Source organism: Maylandia zebra, linkage group LG6 (assembly GCF_041146795.1).
Source record: "Maylandia zebra isolate NMK-2024a linkage group LG6, Mzebra_GT3a, whole genome shotgun sequence".
Lineage (NCBI taxonomy): Eukaryota > Metazoa > Chordata > Actinopteri > Cichliformes > Cichlidae > Maylandia > Maylandia zebra.
The window spans coordinates 43,212,005-43,238,218 of record NC_135172.1 but is presented as its reverse complement, the minus strand read 5'-3'; the positions used below and the strand labels follow the sequence as shown (position 1 = coordinate 43,238,218).

The window sequence follows — 26,214 nt, the reverse complement described above, 5'->3', positions numbered from 1 at the left end:
TGGTTTGTAGGTGCCGAAGAGTTTTTATGGACAGAAGAAATCTGCTGGACATTAGCTGCTTACTAAAGAGCCTCACACGAGGTGCCTAAATCAGCCGTCCCCAAGCCCCGAACCACGGCCCGGAACCAAACTGCTCACGGCCCGGAACCAAGCGACTCACGGCCCGGAACCAAACCAACCATGGCCCGGAACCAAACGGCTCACGGACCGGAACCAAACGACTCACGGCCCGGAACCAAGCGACTCACGGCCCGGAACCAAACGGCTCACGGACCGGAACCAAACGACTCACGGCCCGGAACCAAGCGACTCACGGCCTGGAACCAAACCAACCATGGCCCGGAACCAAACGGCTCACGGCCCGGAACCAAACGACTCACGGCCCGGAACCAAACCAACCATGGCCCGGAACCAAACGGCTCACGGACCGGAACCAAGCGACTCACGGCCCGGAACCAAACCAACCATGGCCCGGAACCAAACGGCTCACGGACCGGAACCAAGCGACTCACGGCCCGGAACCAAACCAACCATGGCCCGGAACCAAACGACTCACGGCCCGGAACCAAGCGACTCACGGCCCGGAACCAAACCAACCATGGCCCGGAACCAAACGGCTCACGGACCGGAACCAAGCGACTCACGGCCCGGAACCAAACGACTCACGGCCCGGATCCAAACCAACCATGGCCCGGAACCAAACGACTCACGGCCCGGAACCAAGCGACTCACGGCCCGGAACCAAACGACTCACGGCCCGGATCCAAACCAACCATGGCCCGGAACCAAACGGCTCACGGACCGGAACCAAGCGACTCACGGCCCGGAACCAAACGACTCACGGCCCGGATCCAAACCAACCATGGCCCGGAACCAAGCGACTCACGGCCCGGAACCAAACGACTCACGGCCCGGATCCAAACCAACCATGGCCCGGAACCAAACGGCTCACGGACCGGAACCAAGCGACTCACGGACCGGAACCAAACGACTCACGGCCCGGATCCAAACCAACCATGGCCCGGAACCAAACGACTCACGGCCCGGAACCAAGCGACTCACGGCCCGGAACCAAACGACTCACGGCCCGGATCCAAACCAACCATGGCCCGGAACCAAGCGGCTCACGGACCGGAACCAAGCGACTCACGGCCCGGAACCAAACGACTCACGGCCCGGATCCAAACCAACCATGGCCCGGAACCAAACGACTCACGGCCCGGATCCAAACGACTCACGGCCCGGATCCAAACCAACCATGGCCCGGAACCAAACGACTCACGGCCCGGAACCAAACGACTCACGGCCCGGGCCATGAGTCGTTTGGTTCCGGTCCGCCAGAGCTGATGCTCAGGTGTGCAATTTATGGTTTTCAGGGTTTTTATTGTTAACTCTGTTTCCCCGGGTCTTTTCCCGTGTTGTAGTTGTGTGTCTTATTTTGAAAGAAATGTTTATGCGTTACCATAGCGATCAGAGAGCCAGAGAGGAGGATGTTACTCTCAGTGTTGTTGGTGCATTTCAGGAGGACGCTGCTAATAAAGTTACACAGTTACACATTGATTTCATGTTTATATTATATTTACAGAATACCACAGTTTCTGTCTCGGTCGTATCATTTTATTTTGTTGTATTTATCCGCGACACCTTAAAGGCCGGTCCATGAAAATATTGTCTGACATTAAACCGTCGGTGGAGCAACAAAGGTTGGGGAGCGCTGGGCTGCATGATTAAACATGCAACACAAATTGATGAAACTTCTTAAAATTCCTTGAAGAGTTTCAAGGAAACTCAAAGTAAAGCACTTTGTGACTGTCTGAGAAAAGCGCTTAATAAATAAATTCTACTTACTAACCAACGCTCCAAAAACACTCAAAGCTTTGGCTCCTGTCTGCTGCAGGCACTGCTGAGTTACTTGTTTATGAAATAATGAATGCAGTGCATAAGTTTGTCTTTGTTCAGTCCTACTTTTCATTTATTTATTTCTTAAAATGCTTTTTACTTTAATAACCCTGAACGTGGTTAGACCAGGCGCAGGTATAAGTCAGCTTTGTGGTTTTCTGTCAGCTGATACTTCAGCGCAGGTTTTAGTGGGATTCGTCTCTTTGCTGCAGCACCATGCAGTAGTTCTACTGCCTGTCTTTGATTTCCAGCTGAACTGTAGCAGGGATGACGTGGCTGAATTTGAGAGTAGATGAGGGTTTTATTTGTCCTCAGCAAAAGTTGGAATTCTAACAAAAAAGAAAAAGAAGCCTGGGAGGAAGGAAGGAAGGAAAGGAGGGGTGATGGGAAGCGTGGATGGACAGGTTTTGATCAGGCCTGTGTTTCTATAAATAGCTCATTCTGCCTTCATCTGTCTGTTTTCACCCAATCACCACGCTGCCTCAGTCCAAAAGTCGCTATTGATTAAGGACAGAAGCAGACGCGCTCTGCTCGGCGAACCTCGCATACAAATCTGTGACTGCCGATTTATAGCTTAGGCTTGTCGCATAATCCCATTAGAGTCCTTTAAGCAAGGCATCTTCAACTGATCCTCCTGCTTTGAAAAGTGGGGAGAGGTCTCCTCCTTCTCTGACAGGGAGGACGAGGAGGAGGATGAGGAGGAGGAGGATGGTGGTGCCGCTTTGGAGTCACATGACTGATTTGTGTCTGTTGCAGGGAGTGCAGGCAGCTGGCCAAAGTCGTCCCTCCCTCTCTCTCCATCCTTCGCTCTGTCTCGCGCTCTCTCGCCCTCGAACACACGCGTTCGTTAGCGCGCTACAGCAGATTGCATGCGTGCGTCCGTGCATGAGTGCTGCCGCCAGCTTCTGCAGATACACATGTGGTGACCGTGTGCCGTGCTGTGGCCCGAGCTGCCCGATCACTAACCATGTCCCTCTTGTGTTGCTTCTCTCTCAGGGACTATGGCTCCAAGCGCAAGTCGGGTAAGTCCAATGTTTTTCTTCATAGCTCTTCCTAAAGTTGACTTTAACCTTCCTTCTCTTTCCACTTGTTGCTCCTTGAGATCCACATCCAGGGGGGTGGGGGGGGTTGTGTCACGTACGAGTCTTAAACAGGACTGCGGATTGTCTGCCGCTCATGTGATGTCAGTGTGTGGTTTGTAAACTAGCCCCGCTCTGTGCTTTGGGCTGGGTTCAAACAGCTGTCAGGCTGTTTCCTTCTGGGTGCAGATTTGCCTCACAGCCCAGGGTGGGGTTCAGAAATATCTAGTAGCTTTTTGGCACGTCAGAATAAAGTCGTTAGAGATCTGATGCGATCAGAACGACTGGATTGTTTCCCCGAGTCTTCAGTCGAAGTGGCAGGCAAAGCATTCTGGGTGACACACGTCTAGTTTCCTTAATAATTCAACATGAAGATGAAGGGATGTGTCTTTGTCAGCACAGGTGCGTCTGAAGGTACGGAGATCAACCTGATCATTGGCTGTCACACATGGTTGTAACAGAATAAGGTTAATAGCATTCAGTAATAAATGTCATGGCTGGGCTAATAAGCAGAAAACAACCATCTGACTGTAAAACCGTGACTGTGAACGAGCTTTAGCCTCATTAAGAAGGTATTAGCTACAGAATAGCTGCTTAACAAAAGACTGGTACATGTGAGTCCCTCATCTATGGGAACCCTGCATGTTTAAGGCTGTAGAAATGCCTCCTTATGAATTATTGAAGGGAAAATGCAGGAAGTAGGCTGTGGATATCGGAGACTATGGTTCTCTTGGCCTACTTGATGTCTTGATTTCCAAGCAGCTTGAAGGTTGTGATAGGTGATTTCCTCTGAGAAGAACACTCTGGCAAATGATCGTGAGTTTATTTTTGGCCTGAAAGCACAGAGCTGCGAGAGACGGGTTATTATTCAGTTACGTCCACGTACCTCGCAGTGATTTGATTTCTCGGAGGCTGATTGCTTCTGCGGAAAAGCAGCTTGTGATTTTTCACTGCAGGCTCTGAGGCAGGCGGCTCCTGTAACATCCGCGTCTGCCGACGTAGTCTTTGGGATGCTGCCCGGTTGGACGGCAGCCCACTGACCCACTCGTCTCTGCTGCAGCACGACCTCAAGTATCATGAAGTCAGTCAGTGTTGCAACAGGGTGTCTGAACTTCTACTTTAAATTTCAGAGAGATTACAAAACGTCTGAAACATTTCAGTAAGTGCAAAGTAAAGGAACAGTATCTGTTAACGAAGGAAAGGCAACACACTTCTTCTGTGGTTTGGTTCTGGCAGAGACCTGGAAATGGCAGAACCAGTTCGAGTCCTTATATACCAAACATGTCAGAGTTTACACGCAGAGGTGGTGAGTTACGCAAAGCTGATTAAACCGTTTAGCTGTCGAACGTTCAAACCGTTCACTATCTGCTGTACGCACAGAGAAACCCCCACAATCCATCCTGGTTGCTCCTGTTCATTTACCAACATTTACAGTCACAGCTGTTAGTCTCACTGTTCATTCTTCTTCATACTGCAAGTCATCATCGTCTTCTCCGTACTTCCTTGTTGAAGTTTGAAGGGACGGTCCAGTTTGGTTTAAACGTGACCATTAAAGCTCATCACAGCTAACATCCAGCATGACCTTTAACCTTTCACATCCACACTGCAGAACAGCGTCTTTGTGACTCACATGTCCTTTGAAATAATTTCACATTATTGATTTAATAATGAATTATGGTCAGCTAACTGTTTTAGCGTCCATCAACAGCTCTGTGCCAAAACGTAGGCTGCGTCCTCCTGAGGCCGATTACGACGCGACGAAGATTTGAAGGATGGGTCGGGTGTGTCCTTCGTGGCCCACCATATCCCAGAATTCATAGCGTGGCCCAGCCAACTCCAGTTTCCAACAATGGCAGCTACTCAGTTTAAATATTACTCTTATTAATCTTTCTGGGTCACAAAATAAACTTTTAAGATATTTTCAGGCGAGACTGTGGCTGTGCAAACTTCTGTTTGTCAAGACATCACATACTTGCAAGATTGGTCCAATGTTTTCGGAGACGCCTGTTACCCACCCGCTCGATAGCTGACCGGGAGGTCAAGGGTCACTCGAGCCGACGATAACAGCCCCCCCCGCCCCGCGCTCTTTCCCTACTCAGGTTTAGCGTAATATATGAGTCACTTAGATAATTTAAAAATGTTATTGTTTGGCTTTTTTCAGTGTTTCATTTGTTCCTGAGTAGAGGGACAAGAAGGCTAGACCGTCCAGTTTCACGGCCCACGTAGACTGCGGAGGCCGGGGCCACAGGAGGATGCGGCCTAGGAATTGGGACACTGCTAATGTTAGCTTACTGTTAGCATTGTACTCCCGACTGCTGGCTAACAGTTTAACAGCTAGCTATACCTTCAGCTTAACACATTTTGTTGATTATTAGCTAACAATATATTCATGCCTATAGTATTAGTCGATACCTTTGGCTAATTTAACACTTTACTTTTTGAACGGTTGCTTATTTTATTATTATTATTAATCAAGTCATTAATCAAACTCCGGCTCAGACGTGTTCAGCTCAGTTTTTTCTTCCCTGGTTTTTCATGTCTGACTCCTGCAGGGCTGTTCGGCTCACTAAATGTCATATTGAACAAATCTCTGACCTGACAGTTCTCCACCAACACCAGGCGTCTGCAGTAACTCCTGTTTTCTGTCGTCTGCACTAATTAGCCTGATTAGGAGACCCTGGCTGTCGCTGTGCTGCGCAGACGACACGGACGATCTGCTGATGCTTTCAGTTTTCCTCTTCCAACAACACAGGACATAAAAATGAAGAACTAGTCCTTCATTTATTCCACAAACGAGACATAAAGCACAGCTTTGTGTTGGCAAAAGTAAAAATTGGTTTCTTATCATTGTTGTTTAATCGTTTATAAGATGAAAGAACATAATGGAAAGAGAACAGCTGATCACTGGTGACAGCTGCAGATGCTCATCTGTGATGGAGGGTTTGTGCGTCGTGAGGCTTACAGGAAACCAGTCTGAGTGCTGGTTATTATTCTCTGGCCTTCACATTGTGAAATCATAGGCAGGTTTAGTCTGTTGCCACATTATTGTGTTTGGCCTTCCTTTGTTTGCTGTGCGCAGAGATGATGTTGGTTGCATCTGCCAACAGCCGTCCTGTTAATTTGAAACAAACCGTTGGTGGCGGTGCATCCGTCACTTCCCCCGAATCAAAACACTTTTCGCAAAAACACAAGATGTTTCTCACAACAGACGTAAACTGATTGTGTAACTACACAAATTCACAACAGATGAGATGGAAGTTGTGTCGCTTGTTTAGCGCACGTAATCCCCCACGATGAAGGCCAGACGCCATAGACGTGATGAACAGTCAGCGTTTGTCGCTGACGCGGTCGTTTGCAGGTCTCTCGGACGTCAGGCGGACACGTGTGAGTTAAACATCGTCAGTTTGAGGGGAGCGCGGCTCGTACTCCTCCGTGTGAGAGGAGCGGGCGGAGGAGGGAGGCGCAGCTGTGCGGCAGGAGCGTGTTTGTTTACGTGGCGCAACAGATAAGATTTCAGACGTGTGTGTGTGTGTGTGTGTTACAAGCTGTACAAAGTCATTTAGCAGTTTTACAGTCAGTGTTGAGCAGTTTGCATGTAAGCTGTCCACCTCAGGCTGCTGTTTGCACATCAGGAGCTCCTCTGTCAGCGCGCACACACACACACACACACACACACACACTTTCATGCTCCATCAGCTGCCACTTTGTAACGATAAAACTCTTGTTTTTGTTGACTCCTCCTCTAACGTCACTCTGAGCACCTGTTTGAAGCATGATGTCAGCACAGTGCTGGGTCGACTTCAGCTGAAAATGATCATTGTCTTCTCGAGCTGCATCCACGAGGCTTTGCAGTAATACGGAGCGGCGCGAGTTCGTCCCAGAGGAGCGCTCATTTAAAATTGGAGGAGGTGATGTTTGAGATGGAGGCGAGCCGGGCTGGATTGGGGAGAGGTTGGACTGAAGCGACGGCGTCCTTTGTGGGCAGATGTGATTTGAGCTCCTCGCTGAGATCGGGGGGGTTTCACTGGAGTTTGACCTTCACGCGTCTCCTCCTCGTGTTGTTTGCACACAAATGTCGTTTGTCTCTGATGTTTGCGTCGCAGTCAGACTCGGCGTCTCTCCTCGCTAAACGTGGCATCAATGCGAGTTAGGTTTTGCCCGCGGTTTGACATTGTTAGTGTCCCCGTCGGCCGCTGTGCTTTTTCACGAGCGCTGAATCGATGCTGGTTTCTGTGATTTGTTACTGGTCCCTTTTGTCTTGGTGACGGGGTGATGGTGTATCCTTCTGTGGTAGCGCAGTGTTGGCTGGCTGTGTAATGACCTTTCAGAGGTAAGGCTGGAGCTTCACTTTGACATTTTTAATGGGGATTAATGGACTTTGCTTATCTGATAAATATTTAAAAGTGCAGAGAAAATGCTCGCGTACTCCACCCAAATTAAATATTCTATTATAAGTGTCTTTGGCTCCGTCTCCCCCCGACAGGCTCAGCCTGCTCCCCACTCTGTTCAGCACCAGTTCAGCACCAGTTCAGCACCAGTGGGTCCCAGCTGTGTGCAGTTAGGTTCATGCTCTGTGTCTGACCCCAAAGCTTGGACCTCCTGATTAGATAATGACTGACTGAGACATTAATCGCTTACACATTCTTGTATTCAGTTGTGCTGTGTGGGAATGTAGCTGTAGCTTTCCTTGTGCTTTCTTCTGATGTTGAAATGCAAACGTTAGCATGCTAAACTGCAGCGGTGCGCATGCCAACCATTGTAGCTGCTAGCATTGTCACATCAATGGCTAACTGACATTAGCACTTAGCACAAGGTACCACTGTGCAGACTCTCAGAGCTAGCGTCGGTGTTGACGCCACGTGCAGCTTTCAGCAGGTGCTGCTACTCAGACGTGTTTGGTTGACTGATGGTGAAGAAGCGTGACGATCACGGCGGTTTTGGTAGTTTGCTGGTCTGAAGCATTCAGGTCCAAGGTCAGAGAAACTCCTCACATCAGCTGTCAGTGGCACGGTGGTGGAGGGATGATGGTTTGGGCACCGAGCAGTCGCTCAGTAGATGCTGAACACTTCTGTTTACCAAAGTATGACACAGATGTGAAGCCGTCTGTCTGTCAGCTACACGACGGCGATCACAGCACAGCAGCGAAAACACTACGTCCAGATGAACTTCACCATTCATTATAAGATTATTTCCTGTTTTTACTCTTGTGGCAGATCATGTTTTCAGTCCATTTTCTTATAAATTGGTTGAAAATCTCTCTGATAGTTTCATGGACACTACAAACATCAGCAGCAAATCAGACGCTGATTTTGGGGGAATTTAAATGCATCATATTGAGATTTCAAATCAAAGCGTTCTTGCTTCCTGTTGTGCTTCAGAAAAGTCGTACAGATATGCACTCATGCTGGATGTCGTAGTCCTTACAGTCCTCAGGCAACGCGTTCATCTTGTTGATGGACTGATTTGTCAGGATGTGCTGTACTGTCAGCAAAATCAACTTTTGTACTTATCATCAACTTGTTGACAGAAAAACTGGACACAGCTGATAGGCCTCTCCAGTCCAAACACAGAGAAAAGTACCTCAGAGACGTCACTTCTGACGCTTAATTGCTGGGTAATGTAGACGTTTGGGGTCAGAAATGCAGGAAAATTACAGAGGAAACGCTGCCGGGTCGGCTGGTGTGTGGCATCATCTTCCAAGCCTGAAAAGAATTAAGTGTCCGTGTGCGTGTTTGTTTGAAGGGGGAGAGGGTTAGTGTGGAGAGCAGAGCTAATATCATTCAGATGTTGCGAGCGGCTCTGAGAGCGGCGGGTGGGGAATAATAACGGTAGACTGTCAGTGTGTAGGGTTTGACCCTGGCTGACCTGGGACCAGCCGTATCCCACCCTGTGGGGCTAACTTCAATCCACCAGAGCTCCCGAGGCTCAGGAGGACGACGAGAGGGGATTTAGCTTTTATTATCTCACGTGAGTCCACGGAGGAGAGCCGCGGCCTCACGACAGGGACGGCGCCCAGTACAGCCGCGAATCAGAGCGTCCGTTTACCTCAGTGCTGAATTTGAATGTGGACTCTGCTGTGCTTTATTTGATAAAGACCTGCTTCTGATCATCTTTGAACTGCTGTTCGCTCAGAAAACATGCGCACAAACCTTTTTTCTGTTTGGCTTCGTTTTTGTTCCAGTTTAGATATTTAACACTTCTGGCTTTAAGCTTTTCCCATCTTACAGAAGTCTGAGAACCTGCTCAGCCGCCTGCTGCCGTCAGCATTGTGTGCTGCAGAAAACAGATGATGTGGTTGGAGTATTCACTTCTCGTATGTGTGCTGGTGTCCTGAACGACTCCCTGTAGTGCGCTCCACACTCACTGTCTGCCGTTTTATTGGAGTGTAAACCTGTCAGAAATGCTCGTTTGATGCTCGTTTCCACAGCTTTGATAGAAACACTGTTTCGTCAGACTCGTTTACCCTGTTTGATATTCAGCTTATTTATACTGCAACGCTCCACATACATAAGTTTATCCTCGTGTTTATTCTTTAGTGTTCAAATGAAACATTTTCACCGATTTGGCCCCGAAACAGAAGACTGCCACCGGCCGGGTCACCAGCGATCCGCTGGGGTCGGGTTAGGGCTGCGTCTCAGCCGCACAGTCGCTGTTTCCAGAACTACGAGACGCTTCAGATGAGGTGCTGTAGATGCATTTAGGCCTCTGCCGTTGGGTTAAATAAGCTGCGTCATTTCTAGTGTTGTGGAGGCGCCTCCACGCTTTGATCCTTGCTATGACTTTGACGTGCTTCTTTGAGTTTGGTCTGGTTCGAGACGACGCTTTAAGTCATCACAGTGTAGTCGCTGTGTCATGCTCGCACCTCCCCGTCTCCTCTGATGCATTGCGTTTAATTTCCTGGTTTGGGGCTGCTGGTGTTTTCGGTGTGGAGACGGGAGCGTCTTTAGAAGTGGCTCACGCCCCTCAGACATTCCTCACACAGCGATGGAAGAAATGGAGAAAGATGAAACGGGGGTGGGATGGGTGTAGCGAGAAGTGGAGCTGGTGTGTCATTCCTGGATCCGGTGCTAAATGTGAAAGGATCTTATCTGTGCCACGTTTTATTTCGTGTTCAGTGGGTGTGAGAGCGGCGTGCTGCAACATAGTTTTGCTTCTGCATGCCGTCAAACTGAATAATCTCTCTCTGCTTCTTTCCTTCCTTCTCCTCGTCTGCAGTGTGGATGTACGGCTTTACAGACAGCCCGAGGAAAGAGGCCTCAGGTAGATATGCATGCGCTGCTGTGCTCGCGCGACATGCTAGCTGCATCCCTTTTAGGTTTTCGGTTTATTTCTTTTCGCACTTCAGCTTTCTCTCAACATCTGCTTTGCATGCTCCCCCCTCTTTCCCCCAACCCATCCGCTTAAATTCAGCTTCTCTGTCTGCAGCGTTCTCATCCATCTCCGGGTGGATAGAGCTGCTGGAGCCATAAAGCAGCTGGCTGCAGAACGTGGACTTCAGGCCTGCATGTGGTGCATGAAGTGCATTGGTGTGAAATAAGGTGTCAAGTCTGATCTTTCACATTTGTTTTGATCGCTGCCGCTGAGCTCCGTTAACTGTGGGAGTGCAGGAATGATGAGTGAGGGCGACCAAAGAAGAACAGCTGATGTTCCAGCTGAGAGCATTTCTCCTGACAGTATACAAGCGCGTAGCTTCGTGTAGCTTCACGTATCCGAGGCTCAGATATCAAAAGTTGTTCCTTAAAACTGTCAAAGTGCTGCTTTGGGACAAAAAGTAATTGTAAAACTTTCTCAAACATTATTAACTTAGACAAGGAATGTTTTGCAATCGGTTCTGGAATATAGAAGAAGAAGGAAAGCGGTCTTTATTGCTCAGCAAGGCGTGGTTGCCATTACCGCAGCGTAAAGCTTTCAAATAGCTGGATCTGTGCTGCTTTATTACTTCAGGCTGGCTTTGACTGCGTCCTCCACGTACGCTGCTTACTCACTCACACATTAATCCTGCTGGAGGAGATGCTAAAGTGGAATTCCCGCCCTCACCCAGTGGTGAAGTAAATTTATGAGCATTCCAAGGTGTTCGATGCCAGTCCTGCTTCACATGCGAAGATGCTTAACTGTGTTTTAGGCGTACTAAAGCACTAAATGCCTAACATTTTCCAAGATGCTTCAATGCTAGCTGCATTCTGTGTACTGCAGGACTAAAGACAGTTAACCTTAACAGTGGGGTGTCCAGACTCTCCCCCAGAGATAGGGTGAGGAGTTCGGCTGTTCAGGACAGGCAGCGAGCAGCGTCGCTACTCCATCATCTGACTGCCTCCTGGACTCCTGGGAGGACACATAAACCAGGGGTGGGGACCTCCAGGCCTCGAGGGCCGGTGTCCTGCAGGTTTAGATGTGTCCTTGATCCAACACAGCTGATTTAAATCGCTAAATGACCTCCTCAACATGTCCTGAAGTTCTTCAGAGGCCTGCTAAGGAACTAATCATTTGATTCAGGGTGATATCTAAAACCTGCAGGACACCGGCCCTCGAGGCCTGGAGGTCCCACTCCTGCTATAGACGGATTATAGGTGGATCTAGCTGGTGTGATACCATCCACTGGTTTCTGAAGTCTCGGTTTGAAGACTCAACGTGAGTCTTTTCAGAATCGTCATCGTGGGGTTTTAAAACCAGACGTGATGGGGGGGGGGGCACTCAGCACATCCGGTTTCAATCACAAGCTGTTTGCCAATGTCAGGATTAATTAAGTTTTTTATTCAATATGATCCCAAATACGTGACCATAGGCTCAGCAGATCAATGGTATCGCCCCCTGGTGGTCATTATAAAGAAGAGGAGTTTGAGTCTGTTCCACATTGATGTCACCTTTGAGATGTAGAAGCGGTGTCCAGAGACCCCGGGACAGACCCCGATGACGTCTCTCGACTGGCTCGTGTCTCATCTCCTCCCAGAGGAGCTGCTGAACCACAAATCACACATGTGGCAGAAATGGACGAATTTTTCATTTTGTTCGCTAAAATCTAGTGAAATCGAGGGTTTTGGAGTTCAGGGTAGGAGTTATGGCCTGTATTTATATAGCGCTTTTCTAGTCCCTAAGGACCCCAAAGCGCTTTACATATCCAGTCATCCACCCACACATTCACACACTGGTGATGGCAGCTACATTGTAGCCACAGCCACCCTGGGGCGCACTGACAGAGGCGAGGCTGCCGGACCTCTGACCACCACCAGTAGGCAACGGGTGAAGTGTCTTTCCCAAGGACACAACGACCGAGACTGTCCGAGCCGGGGCTCGAACCGGCAACCTTCCGATTACAAGGCGAACTCCCAACTCTTGAGCCACGATCGCCCCCGATCACCAGTAATGACCTCAAAGGGTCCGGTTATTGGACCAGTTTGGAAAGTGTGTGTTTTATAGCGTTTTGGCCCCACAGCAACTGTTTATTTTTACTTCCTGCATTAACGTTCGGTTCCTGAAACTCTCGCTAAAGCGTCTCTGTGAACAACAGGATGTGGAGTAATTGCTAGTCAAGTTCATCTGAGTCTGCATGGGGTCACCTCCCTGTGGCCAAACAGGCAAATAAGCGTTTCTGATAGGCAGCATGTGACTTCAGCAAAGCGCTGGCGTCTAAGAGGTTAAACACTGGAGCGGAGGGAGAAAACAGAGCGGGTTAACCCAACTGCAACTCTTTCTTCTTTTGTTTCACGTAAACATGGACCCAGCCTCCTCCTCTGTTTCTCTCTCTCTAGTCGCCTCATATGTTTCTATTTAAGGCCAGCAGTGCCGACTGCTATGATTGGTGTGCTCACCCCCCCCTCAGACTCCCCCGTCCAACGGCTGGCTCCCAGAGGCGGCGGAGGGGAGGCCTTTCCTCTCAACCGCACTGTTGATTTTCCACAGGGAAACTTCACCATTCCTCCACTCATTCGTTCCCCAGTCTTCCCTTCAGACCGTTAGCAGCTCTGCTGTTTCTCCTTTTTCTTTCCCCCCTTTTTTCTCTCTCTTTCCTTTTTGGATTTGGGAGTTTGCCTCAGGTCATGGATCCTCTGTAGATGTCAGATGGAGCGCCTACAAACTTCTCCCTTCGCTTCTTCGCTTGTGTTTTGACTCCTTCCAATGCTCCTCGGTCGTTCGCTGCGGGCCAAGGGTCGACTCAGCTGTATGGCCAGACGTTTGGGACTATGCAGCCAAGTCGTGTGGTCGCATTCTGATTGGGCAGGGACGCACAGCGGCGGGGAGCGGGGTTCGGCCGATGGAGACGTACCGGGCGCGCGGCGGCAGCGCGGTTGGTTGCGGCGGGCGTTCGCGGGGTGCCACGGCGGGCAGGTGGCTGACGGCCTGTTTCTTCCCCTCAGGGATTGACAGCTCGGAGCCCATGGTGCTGGAGCAGTACGTAGCCGTGGCCAACTACGAGCGGCAGGAGAACTCTGAGATCAGCCTGAAGGCCGGCGAGACGGTGGACGTGATCGAGAAGAGCGAAAGCGGTGAGTGGATGTTTTTTTGCTCTCAGTTTACATGCCGAGCATCAAGTGCTGACTTAGATCTACAACCAAACATCGTAGCTCACAGGTGTTGTGTTGAAAACAAAGGAAAAGTGCGTTTTCTGCACACGCTTTGAACTGCTTGACATGTAGTTTGATTCTTCCTGTTTGTACAGTGGCATAAACACACAAAACCACGCTCACTCAGCGCCTCTCTGGATGCTGTCTCCTGTCCTCTTGATTATGTTTCCTCCTTTTAAAACACCGTCATGTACACACGGCTGCCTCCTGCGTCTCCTGGCTGGGCTTGGCACCACCTGGAGGTGCTGTTTGGCTCTGAGAAGTCGGGTTTGTGGACAGGAATGTCCAGTAATCATATGTGTGCACACACACCACCTCGACAGAGTTTGCTTCATCAGCAGACGCTCCACGCTCTACCTTGCCTTTCCCCCGTTGGAATTCTGTTTAGCGACCTCGGAGCTGGATCTGATTTTCCGTGCTAACAGCCACTGACAGCCAGCAGCTTGCACAACTCACAGCAGAAACTCTGGCACAGACACAGCACGTCGCTGCGTCTCTCAGCTCTTATCTGTACTCTGATTACACATGAGTCCATACTCTTCGAGATATCCGGAGCTCGCACATCTGTGATTACGTGCACTATTGAGTCCGTTTAGGCTGCAGCTCAACATTTTTCACATCTTTGTTTATTTGGCGTTTTGTTTGTTTGCAGTTTGAACACATCAGCATAAATGAGACGATTTTTTATGGGAAGTTTAGAGAGAGCGAAGGCGTCGCATGGGAAGCTGGTCCTGTCTCGATGAGGAAGACGAGAGAACTGCAGCTTTGTTTATGATGTTATGAAATATCGTGTAGGACGAAAACAGTTTTACTTTTTGAAAACATGACATTCCTTTGAACTTGAAAGATAATGTAAATACATGAAAGCAAGTAATGCTGGAAAAGGTGAGCGTGTGGTGGGACACGGGCTCAGCTGACTGTACAACCCCTGCAGCGACTCGATGTTTCCAGGTCGTACAGCTGGTCCATACGTGGGTGGCGTGCGGTGAAAATCTCACCTGATCAAACTTTTTATGACTTTTTCTAAAAGTTTTTGAGTAAATGAACGGTTTAGAGTTTAGAGGTGGGTGAAACATTTCATCATCATCCAAATGACTTCTTCAGGTTCCTCCAACCTTCCAAAGAGCTCATTTGCATAACGAGCGCACCGCAGACTTGTAGGTCAGCGATGGTCGTTCCTTTTTATCACCAATGGCTCCTTGACTCCTCGCTCACTTGATGCATATGAAAGAAAAAAGGACTCATATAGTTTGTTTTTGTTTTCATAATCGTTCAAAGCTGAAACTGTAACAAGAATAAAAACCAGTTATTAATGTCAAGTGTTCTTAGAAACTCTCGACTCTTCTGATATAACTTTGATCGCAGGCACCGTTTGGTGTTAGGCGCACGCATCGCTGAACGTTTTATGTCATGAATATTCATGTTGGCTCAAGTTGCACAGTAGTTTCTCCCTGTGATCCTGTTTCTGTGCATGAGGCCTGACAGCAGCTGCTCACCAGGCGTGTTTAAAAGCAGCGTGGATGCAGAACTCGGAGCGATAGGAGCGGCTTCTGAGCTCTCGGGAACTCTCGTCTCAGAGCTGGATGTGTGCGCTGTCGTCATCTGCTGAGCCAAGGAAGTGGAGCAACGGTGATGATGATGATGGTGACATCACTTGGAGACTATGCCAAGGCAAACACATCTGAGAGCTCGAATAATATCCCACAACCCCCTTCCTGCTTTTCAAGGCTTTCCTGCAGCCTCCTGGTCCGATGTGCTATGTTCTGTCTTCAATGCAAAGACACTGACACTGGGGCTGTTAGTTACAGCTTATTTTCTTTTAATGCGTGGAGTGGAGTGGTATTTTATCCTCTGATCCTCTCCAGGAAATGTTGAAATCCTTTTGTGTGCCTGATCTTTTTCATTCACATGCACATTTTCTTTTCTCTGCACACTCGACGCACATGTTGTTATGCATTTGCTTTTATTTATTCCAGCAGAGAAGAGTTCAGTCGGGTTTTTCAAGTGTCTGCAGGCTTGACCTGACATAATTACGGGTTCAACCGTGGAGCCGGATGTCGTTTATTTTTGCCTCTATGAGAAGCTATTGGCCTTACAAGTCAAGACCCAGCTGTTTCACTGCAGTGTCGACAAGCTCCGTCATCAGACTGGAAACTGGTTAAGTCATGAGCTCTGTGAGGTGGTGTGCATGCAGCTCGCTTTGTGTATCACTGAACAAGTATCTTACAATTTAGGAGCTGCTAATCTAGTAAAAATAGATTTATGAAGCATCAGGGGGATGGGGCGAACCAGAATCGGTCTGGGCCACCATCCGGGATCTCTCCCTCTGGTCTGGACATGGGAACCATTCAGTGTCTGGAGAGGCAATGTTCCAGCTGGAGAAAATAAATCTGCATATGTGACGAGTTAAATTATATGATGTGTCGGAGTAAGAGGAGGCAGTGATGTGAAGGGACAGAGAGGGAAGGCTGGTGTTTTTAATTAGTCACAGACCTGCGTTATAGCTGGTGCTTGATCAAAAAAAGTGGTCCCTGTTCCACTCTCCTGGTCCCTGACCCACTCTCCTGGTCCCTGACCCACTCTCCTGGTCCCTGTTCCACTCTCCTGGTCCCTGTTCCACTCTCCTGGTCCCTGGCCCACTCTCCTGGTCCCTGGCCCACTCTCCTGGTCCCTGGCCCACTCTCCTGGTCCCTGACCCACTCTCCTGGTCCCTGACCCACTCTCCTGGTCCCTGTTCCACTCTCCTGGTCCCTGTTCCACTCTCCTGGTCCCTGTTCCACTCTCCTGGTCCCTGTTGGTTATGATGAAGCATGTGTGGCCTGGAGGGATCTCAGGGAATTTGATGAGGATGATCGAAACACCAGCTCGTCCTGCCACAGCAGTCCCAGAGAGTCACTGTCATGGTGTACTCAAGTGCCTCTGGCATCCTGTTCCACTCTCCTGGACTTTGCCATGGAGATTAAGCAGGTATCTTCTTATCTCAAAAAGACCTTGTAATGCAAAAATGTAGTTTTTACTCAGCGAGCATATTGACATGCTCGCTGTGGCAGTGTTTTAGCCACCTGCTGCCACCAAAAGGCTGACGGGGTATGCTGTCTCCCAGCATGGGTGGTGTGGGCACCTAAGTTTGTCAATGTGATAACTCGAGAACGAGGAGACACAGGAGCTTCAAACTGATGCCAAAGTGTATCTACTAAAATTCTCAAACGAGTTTGAATCTCAGTGACTTTGACCTCAACGTCAGCGTAAACCGACGTAAAAACCTTGTGAATGTCACAACTTGTAAGTCATAGATGTGTCGATCTTGCGTCATGGGGTTGGAGAGAGGTCGAGGATTGCCTAGATTTGCCAGATCTAGTGACAAACATCCCTGCAGTCTGTTTATCTGCATTTTATATGAAACTAGGGAAACAACATGGAATTGATTACATTTCATCACGACGCTGAGACATTTCACAGCAGAGTTGGAGTTTGGACATTTATTGTTGCCCGTGACAACAGTTCAAAGCATTGCTAAAGAACTGAGGATCCGTCCACTGGTGCTGTGGACGTCTGTAGCAGACTCCGTCAGTCCAGCAGATACAAAGAGTCAACGAGTTTCATTTAAAACCACAGGAGGAGGCTAATGAGAACACAGCAGTCATTATGGTCCATTTTGAGGAGACCACAGTTCAGTCTGGTCCGTAATGGTAGACCAACAAACAGCTTTCCTCCAGGCACCTCTACAAAACGAGTGCCTGCTTGGCAGACTTTTTATGACTCCACAGGTTAATTGGTTAAATCTGGTTAAATTATGCTTGGATCTGTTGGTTTCAGGGCTGACTTTATGTCTTCTAAATACCAGGTTTCTGCATCAGGCTGTTCTAGATCATGGACTTGATTTCAATGATGGATTCACATTTTTTTTTACCCAAATCCAGCTACATGTTGGCGTAGGGTCTTAAACATGACCGTTGCTTCGTGTAATCCCTCCCATTCTTCTTTCATTTTCTAATTTCTTTAAGGTCTAATGGCCAACAAGTTCAGAAATGATGTGAAAATTGTACAGAATAAAGATAAAGAGTGTTCAGAAGATTAATTCGTCACCTTCTGAGATCTTTGACAGTGAATTCTGAATCGCAGCGACTAGCCTTCCTCTCTGTGGGCAGACAGAGAGTATATGGAGAAAAACACCCCTCTTCCCCCTGTTTCATCATCCGAGACTAATGGATGTACCAGCAGGACCTTGACTCTAAACTGCAAACAGGATTCTTTGGGTTAGTGTGCCGCCCAAGCCCCACCAGCCGGAGAAGCCATTTGCCCAAATATCTTGGCCTTGCTTACTGCCAGGGTTCAAGAACATTTTGTCACAGTTGATTTTAAGAGATTAGACAGCTTTGCTTCTTTTTCTCTGGTCTTGACTCAGCACCTCATAGAGTATGACGTCCTGCTGTGTTCCCAGATAATACTAATCCTCCGTTTAAGAAAGTTACAGCAGTTTCTGTCATAAAGCTGAAGTCTACATGGAAATACTGATGCCACATCTTAGTTATGTTGAATTATTGTCAGCTGCTAAAATTCTGTTGGACGGAGAGTCAACGCCAGAAGTTTTGGCACCATTTTCCCACCACACCTTTCCGTGTGCCCAGGGGAGCTGGTAAGAATGGCAGCACTTAGACTAGCCCATGACGCCTTTCCAAAGCCCTGTCCTCAGTGAGGTTCATAAAGAGAGAGCCATGAGCTAACACACTGAGTGAAACCTCAGCATTAGATCATTTACATTAAACGCTCCTGTTAACTCGGGGCAAGTCTTAACTTTCGGCTGTGCAATAATTTATTAATTTGCACCGGACTGCTGGATGAAAAATGTCTCTGAATGGATTTAATTTCTTCTTCTCCTGCAGTTGCCAGAATGGCGCTCCACCTGCCCCTGAAGGCTCTGCTCCTTGAATAAGGATACTGTATGTTTACTCACAACTGTGGTTTAGATTTATGAGCAATTATAAAAGAAACGCAGCTTTCAGAGCTGCATCAATAACCCCACTGAAAGTACAGGAAAGACACAGTAAATATATCCAGTAATGTTACGCTGGAAATATTGAATGTACCACTGTGGGTCATAAAAATCACCAAAGTGCCAAATTGTGAAATAAAAACTTTATGAAAGCCTCTTAAACATTCTGTATTTAACCTAGCTTGACATGTCCGTTGCTTTAGGCCTTCAGTTGTAGATTATGTTGTTCATTAAGATGTGCCAAGGCTAACTCGGAGGATGTTCTGGATCAGAAAAAGGCTGTTTCGGACAGCACGCTGCGGGCGAGCATTAATACTGACAGCCAGCATTAAACAAGGTGGTTTATCCAGAAGATGGTGTGCTATCATCTCACTACACCCTAGCTTGGCTGCATTAGCTAGCTTCACCCTCAGGCAGTAAAAAGGCGCTAAAGTGCTTCAGTCACTTCTTAGAGTCGAGCTCAGAGAGGCTGGGGATACTGGAAGCTCAGAGGAGCTGCTGTACTTGAAGCTGGCCACCTTCAGGGGGTGGAGGTGAACACATGCTAAGTGCAGAGGTTTAGCCTCACTCCACTGATCGTGATGTTTGACCAAAAATGGTTATTGAAGTTCCTGCTGCCAGCTATCCCCTTTCACTTGTAACAAGTCGGCTCAGTCACAAGACCCCCAAGTTTTATGAAAACTTCCAGGAGGTAACATGAGCTTCAAACTGGGATGTAATGCTTCCACCGTTGCTCATCAGTAAAGACCAGAACCTTGACATTTGTCACTAAGAGGATTGGGTGCCCTTTTATAAACTCTTTTTGAGACTAGCTTTGAAGTGCTTTAAAGTGACACACCATGTGAAATCTATGCTTTGAATATGAAACATTAATCCCGTGAAGGTTTGAGAGCTGGATGAATGATGTAAGCCTGTAGATTGGGAAAGTAGGTTGTAGTTATTTCCATAGCAAAGTTTCAGTCTATTAAATGTACTGTGCTAAGTCATTAGTGAGATGGGTGGAGGGGAAGTTTCTGGAAGGATTTTACTCCAGTGTAAGCTGACTTTCAAAAGTTATCATGATAACCTTAATGTTGTTCTTGGAACAGACTATAGTAGGCCGAGTAATCAAGTAACTCCGTGAAACAAGGAAAAACGTTTCAGGTTAAAAAAACCTTTCATACAGAATTAAATAAGAAGCTGGCGAGTGAGGAAACACTGGCCTACTGAATGCTGGGACACTTCTGCAGGTTGTATAATGACAGGGTGGCTTAACCAGGCTAGACAAAAGCATAGATAATTAAAAATAGCATGTTAAAAGTATGGCTAATCAGTTGAAAGCTAGCTATAGCCTTCGGTCCCAGTTGAAAGCTAGCTATAGCTTGTTAAAAGTATGGCTAATCAGTTGAAAGCTAGCTATAGCTTTCAACAAGGTATGTTTTTGTTTTTTAGCTAACCAAACCCTAACCCTATGTGTAGCAGTTGGGTTGCTAGCTAGCAGGATGGACAAACATGACATTTTTGGCCTAAACATGCTGGATAAACAGTTAAATTAGCTAGCTAAAATTATACATAAAAAACTAGAAACAGTTAGCTGTCGATGAAGGGGCTCTCTGCCTGTGTGGCTGGGCTTTCAGAAGCTCTAGTTTTACAGGCAGTACTTACTGCAGTAGTTTTGCCACCAAGCAGCAGAGGTAGAAGTAGCTGCATGTTTCCAGCAGGCAGTGATTTTGGTCAAGTCTATTGAGCTGTTCGATGTTGAGTCGCATCTTGGCAGTTTATAAAGGGGCCGAATGAAGGAGCCAAATTAGAGCTGTTACACTTTCAGAACGCTTTATTATCCCAATCAGTAACAAACCACAAAAAAATGACCCTAAAACCAAAATCAAATGTATTTTATGTGCTGAATGCTAAATGCTGTGTGTAGCTTGAGCTCACTGTTGGCGCTTGAACTAAAGGAAGTTTTAAGGATACTGATCAGACGCTTGTTACAGAAATGTTTCGTGCTGCATTTCAGAGTTTTTGGATAAAGCAGCAGGTATTAACACTGATGATTCTTGGCACTGCTCTTCTCTTCACTCTTCTTCTCTCTTTAACGACTTTTATAGCTTCACAAAGTTCAGTCTGTGGAATCCCAGCTTTGTGTAGGTACACAGGTTTAACTGAGGACGGTCTGGGTTTCAGTTGGAAACATTCAGTCACCAACATTTAGCATGTCGACCGGATCAAAAGGATATTTTTGGATGATGATGATGAAAATCTCTGGTAGAAAAGCACTGCTTCAGGCTAATCTCATTTATGAAGCTGCTGCAGTTCACGGTAAAGATAACACTGTGGCTAATTGTGCAGCTGGTTTGAGGCAGCGAGAATTGTTGTTCTCCTATTCTTTGAATCTCTCCTCCTGCTAACTCTGCAGAAAGATAAGCAAGTAGTTCAATGCTGAAAAGCAGCACTGCGTTCCAGTCCTCACCGCTCTCCAGGGGATCTGTTCCCAATTAGAAGCTGAAGGGAACGAACAAAAATGACAGTCATCTCGTAGGTAACCCCTGCATATCACATTAATAAAAGACCTCCCTGTAGAAGCTGATGAGCGTTCAGCGGTCCAGAAAATGAGAACGTGAGAGGAAAGTGTGAGGTGCTGTTTTTGGAGGGGAATTAGCATGAAACACTCGAGCTTTGAAGCTCCAGCCAAACATCTGCTCCCCTCCTTTGTCTTCCCTCGGTCAGTCTTTGCCCATACCACCCTTTTAATCTCACTTTCCTCCTCCCGCTCTGGCTCTGTTCCTCACCTCTGTCTTCTTTTTATCGCGTTTGCTCTTAAGAACTTTGTGTATCTCCTGTTCCTCCAAAGCACCCCCCCCCCCCAGGCCTGTTTCAGTCACTGATAAGCCGGCTCGTCCTGGTTACTGTTCCACTATGTTCACTGTGACCTCCACTTTCCCTCTGTGGGGAAAAAAGGCAATTATTGCCTGCCAAGGTTTGGTGTAGTTAGAAGCTCCAATTAGAGCCCAGCGCTGTAAGAGACGCCAATTACTGCCCCTCTGCTGTCTCCATATTTATGCTTTGTGCTGTGTCTGTGTATAAATGTGGCAGCACAATCTATCTATGTGAATATTAGTCATTAGTTTCTGAACGCTTCATAAATCCCCAGAACAGTTGGGTGTAGTTTGTCAGACAGACGCTCAGGAGCGTGTAAGTGGGCGCAGAAACGAGAGCGCGGCTGCTGCACGGGTTCTATTTTACTGTTCGGGTAAAGAGACGGCACACGCTACAGCTGTCGAGAGGACTCGGGGAGCTCTGGGATTGCTCTGCTCATTGGTGACACAATCCCTGAATCCCTGTACAGTAGGCAGATTTAAGAAGAGGGCGACAGCTCCGTGTCTCTCCAGAAACGAGAAATGAATCTATTTATTGAAGGTGCAAACAAAAGTTCTGACGCATAGAAAGAATAATAACCACCTGCTAGGCCTGGGTTTCCTGCTCTGAGCGCTTGCTCGTGCATTTCAGCAGTTTAACTCTGGACTTCACACTCGCTCAGTGTTCGTGGGTAAACCTGAACCACATTTCTGCTGAAGATCATCCCTGTTCATGAAAGTCTTTAATGAAAGAACCTGTGCCGTGTCCGAGCCCAAAGGCAGCGCGTCAGGTCAGGAGCACAACCAGGACATGATTAGTCATCGAGTCGGAGGGTCAGACTGTCACACAGAGTTCGACTGAAGCATCCCGAAGAGTCCGACATGCCGACCTCAGCCGTGTTTATTCTGAACTCACAGCACTCATAGCTCACGCCAACACTGTTGCAGCCGTGGCTTCATCCTCTTCTCCAAGGTTAAATTCAAGTTAAAATGTCACCACCTGCATCCTTCACGCAGTGACGGACAAGCAGAAAGCACGTGTCACAATAAACGTTGGATTAATGCTAGAGAAGACGAACAAATTTTGCATTATCGCTTCCACAAGTAGATGTCTGGGGATCATTTTCAGTGGCTGGTCTTGTGCGTTGGCATGAACATCCATGACTTTGTCTCCAAACTGGAAGAAATCGTGTTCTGACCACTTAGACTCTGCATCCTGCACCGCTGACCTCTCTGAATATTTAACTCGACTTTTCCTGAAAGCTTTCTTTGTACAGCTCTGTGCAGCATCAGGAACGACTTTCAGGAGATAATTTTCCACAGTGTGCATCCTCACCTGAATCCACTTTAGCCCTACTTTGAAGTATTTCCATTCTAAAGTAGCTGCCAGTACTTTACTCTTTAGGTGTCACAGAGGGTGGGATGCTTGGAGGATCCAGGCGACGCCAGCACGAGCATTTAGCCCTTCTCGAGTGTTTCGGCCCTCCACACACAGACGTGGACAGTTTAGTCCACACATATGCTGGGACAAGTTCTAGTTTGCTTTAACTGACTCTGAGAACAGTTTCTCCGTCTGGCTGCTGATCTCTGGTCCAGATCTCCTCCTACGAGACAGATTTTCAGTGAAAACTAATCTGTCCACAGGCGGCTCTCACGCGCTCAGGTTTACCGCGATGCCAACTGTCTGTTTTTGTCCCAGTCTCCCTCATTTGGTGTCTTATAGTCACATCTGTGTCTCTGTGTTGTTTCCCGTGCTCTGTCTGCAGGCTGTTCAGCACTTTGTGATTGCAGAGGGTGTGTGTGTGTGTGTGTGTGTGTGTGTGTGTGTGTGTGTGTGGGCGGGCAGCAGTGTTTCTGGTCCTCATTTATCTGTTTTTACTGTGCCCACTTTCTCCTGAGCTGGATTTATTAGCGAACTGGGCCCTGTCAAAAGCTTGCCTTATGATAGCATGTGTGCACACGATGGAGGCCGGGCCTGCCGCGTGTGTTTCTGCCCTTTGAGATGTTTTGTATTGATGTGCATGTGTGAGACGGGCTGAAGAACCCCAGAACTCTCCCAGCCTGTTCATATCTACGCTGTAGTTTTCATTTTTATTTGTTTTCTCTTTAAAACCTCGAATAAACGTTCTAACATCAGCTTTGATCAGCGGTGCTGCTAAAGAGTGGTGGCGTCTGGCTTTCTTCACTGGGCCAGTTTTTATTATTTAGCGGTCTGGAGGAAACTTTTCATGCTTTTAATTCCCCACATTTGGCTCCTGCAGTCCTCGTGGTTCTGGCATCAGTCGAGCCTTCCATCGTCTCTGCGGACTGAGATGTGCTGCAGAGATGTTCATGTTGCAAAGCTCTTGCGTCTTATCTGGCAGGTGTTTGATTAGTTTTAGTGTTCAGCCGCCTGCTTTTTCTGTCTCTGTTCAAACTCCTGCTTCTGTTGGCTTCAGTTACTGGAGGTAGGATGTGATATGCGTCAGCTGGGGCGCTCACACATGCCACCGTTGATGGCAAACAGTCACCTCGGTCTCTTCTGCTGGCGTGGGAGATTTATGATTCTGTTTTTCCAGCAGGTACAGGTGGCTCCAATTCTTCTTCAGCTTTTTAAAAGTCGCAATGAATCAGCCTATGAAAGGCCTAATGCGTTTCATATGGCCCAAGCTATTCTTTCTGCTAGGTGGACCTTTCACACTGCAGCGAAAGAGAAAATAAAACGCACAACATGACACTAAAATGGACTTTCTTTGTTTGAATACATCAAACAAAGAAAGTCATATTTAAATTCAAATTTTAAATCTTAATCATCCCAAGGTTTTGCAACACTGACCATATATGGTATCAGATTTATTTAATAGGATTACATATGAAAGCGATTGCTCCTCATATCAAGCCCTGTCAACTCCGACCTCTCCCAAAGTCACACTGCACTGCTGTGTGTTTGCAGGAGTCAGAGCATCAACAAACAGCCAGTGTGACTGCGAGGAAGCTCCGGCTGGATGAGCTACACTGGAGCTACCATAAACTTCACACCCGAGCCTCAACTCTCGCGGCCGTGGCCCGGGGGTTGGGCACCGCTGGTGTATATTTATCAAAATCGAGCAGGTTGACCTTTAACCTGGACTCATTTCCTGCAAGTCGCTTTGCAACCCCCATTAGCTTCTGCTGCTCCTCCATCCATTCATGCTGTTCTGACTTAAACAGCATCATGTCTGCTCTGTTACGTGAGACGATCATTTAAATTCAAAGTGCTGCACTGGGTATTGATTCTGTCACCGTGCTTCCTGTTGTCTGTATAAAAGAAAAGCTGTGAGTATAATGTGGTCTAATATTAATTTATTTTACTGCTAAAATATGACATAAGGTAACCCAGTAATTTCCAGAAGACTGTATCTTTATCATGACTTAATCCCATTTAGCCTGAAGTGGAGGAAAATGCATTATTTTTGTCATAACTCTACAACTAAGAGTGGATTTTCCCGGCAGTGGCGACGTGTTTTTCCATTAGTCCAAATGATGTGACTGTAGGCTCAGTTTAATCGTTGAAATGATTTGAATTCTAGCTGTGACTATTACTTCCTATCAGAGCTGTGAAGTTGAAACCAATGCTCACTCTCTGTTGCTGCGAACACACTTCTTCACTTCTACCACCTACCTCTCATTGCCATTACTGCTACTTTCCCTATGATACAGCTCTATGTTGCGTTCATATTTTCCGCATCATTCATAACACGTATTATTGTGATTGGTGTCGTGCCGGGTAATAAAAAAAGGGCGTGATGAATTGATTCACCCAGGCTTCTCCAACCGCATTAGAGAGCTGAGCCATATGGCTGTAAATACAGCGGAGCAGCGATGACTTAATTGCTGGACTCGTTTGGGAAAAGAAAAACAGTTTGTTGCTATTAGCTCCTTTATAACCACTGCTAACCACTGCTTTTACATTATCACTTCCACTGCATGCGCACACTCACATTAGACCAGACAGACCCAGGACATCCACACTATTGTTGTACTTTCCACAGTAAGGAGTGAAATGCTGTCACGTATGACCTCACTCTTGCCGTCATATCATCCCTGTATAGGCTGGAAGAATGTGTCACACGTTGGGTTGCAGCCATGCAGCACACTAACGAAGCCACGTCTCCTCGCTTTTTATGGCTAACGGGGCTTTGGTGCTGTCGATGTCGTCACTACAGCCTGACGACAGCCTTTGCTTACAGACGCATGCTAGCTGTCAGACTGTGATCTATGTAAATGGATTGGGTTCTTTTGGTTTTGGTCGCCACCCAATGTGTCATGTGTTTCTGCAATTGTGTCAAGTCAGCTCAGCGAGCGCTGTAGCAGCGTAACGTAGATGTGACCACAAACTTCTCCTTTGCCAGTAGCAATCAAGACGTGATCTCTGCTGTGCAGCCACAGGGTGTGGGTGAAGAGGGGAACGCCACGGGTGATGTTACGCCATGATTTAGGCCATTTGTGAGTGGAAGCCTTTCAAGCCTCAGAAGGAAAGCGAGTTAAACGTAGATAATCAAGTTTCTGACCTCGTTCTTGGAGGAGGCTGTCCTCCTGTGCAGATGGACCAACCAGGGTCTGTAAGTTTGTGACGTTTCTGCTGTGGCTTTAAGTGAAGTTGGGTAAATGTGGTGAACTTCACGGAGGCATTGGTGATGAATTGTGTTGGCTTTTGTTGTTTACCACATATGTACACGCCCACAAAGGCCTGATTGGCACAAAATTTGGCACCAATGTTCCCAGTTCACAAACGCTGAATCCAGTAACTCCTGATTTATCAGGACCAAAAGCAGCTTTTTGTTTCACCTGAAATATTTCACAAAGTCTTCCAAATATAAATTGGAAAACCC

At 47.5% G+C, this 26,214-nt stretch overlaps 1 protein-coding gene across 8 annotated transcripts in view; it reads left to right on the top strand.

Moving 5' to 3' along the window:
• Positions 1-26,214, top strand: part of sh3pxd2aa (SH3 and PX domains 2Aa) — a 99,054-nt gene that overhangs the window by 49,722 nt on the left and 23,118 nt on the right. For 4 of the 8 annotated variants that reach the window (XM_004538694.6, XM_024802723.2, XM_024802722.2 and 1 more), the window contains exons 6-8: positions 2,896-2,921; positions 10,194-10,238; positions 13,331-13,459. In XM_004538694.6, coding sequence (XP_004538751.3) covers positions 2,896-2,921; positions 10,194-10,238; positions 13,331-13,459 — 200 coding nt within the window. Of the gene's footprint in view, positions 1-2,895; positions 2,922-10,193; positions 10,239-11,540; positions 13,261-13,330; positions 13,460-26,214 lie in introns of those variants that run through there. The other 4 variants (XM_024802725.2, XM_024802724.2, XM_024802726.2 and 1 more) reach the window with 3 other exon arrangements.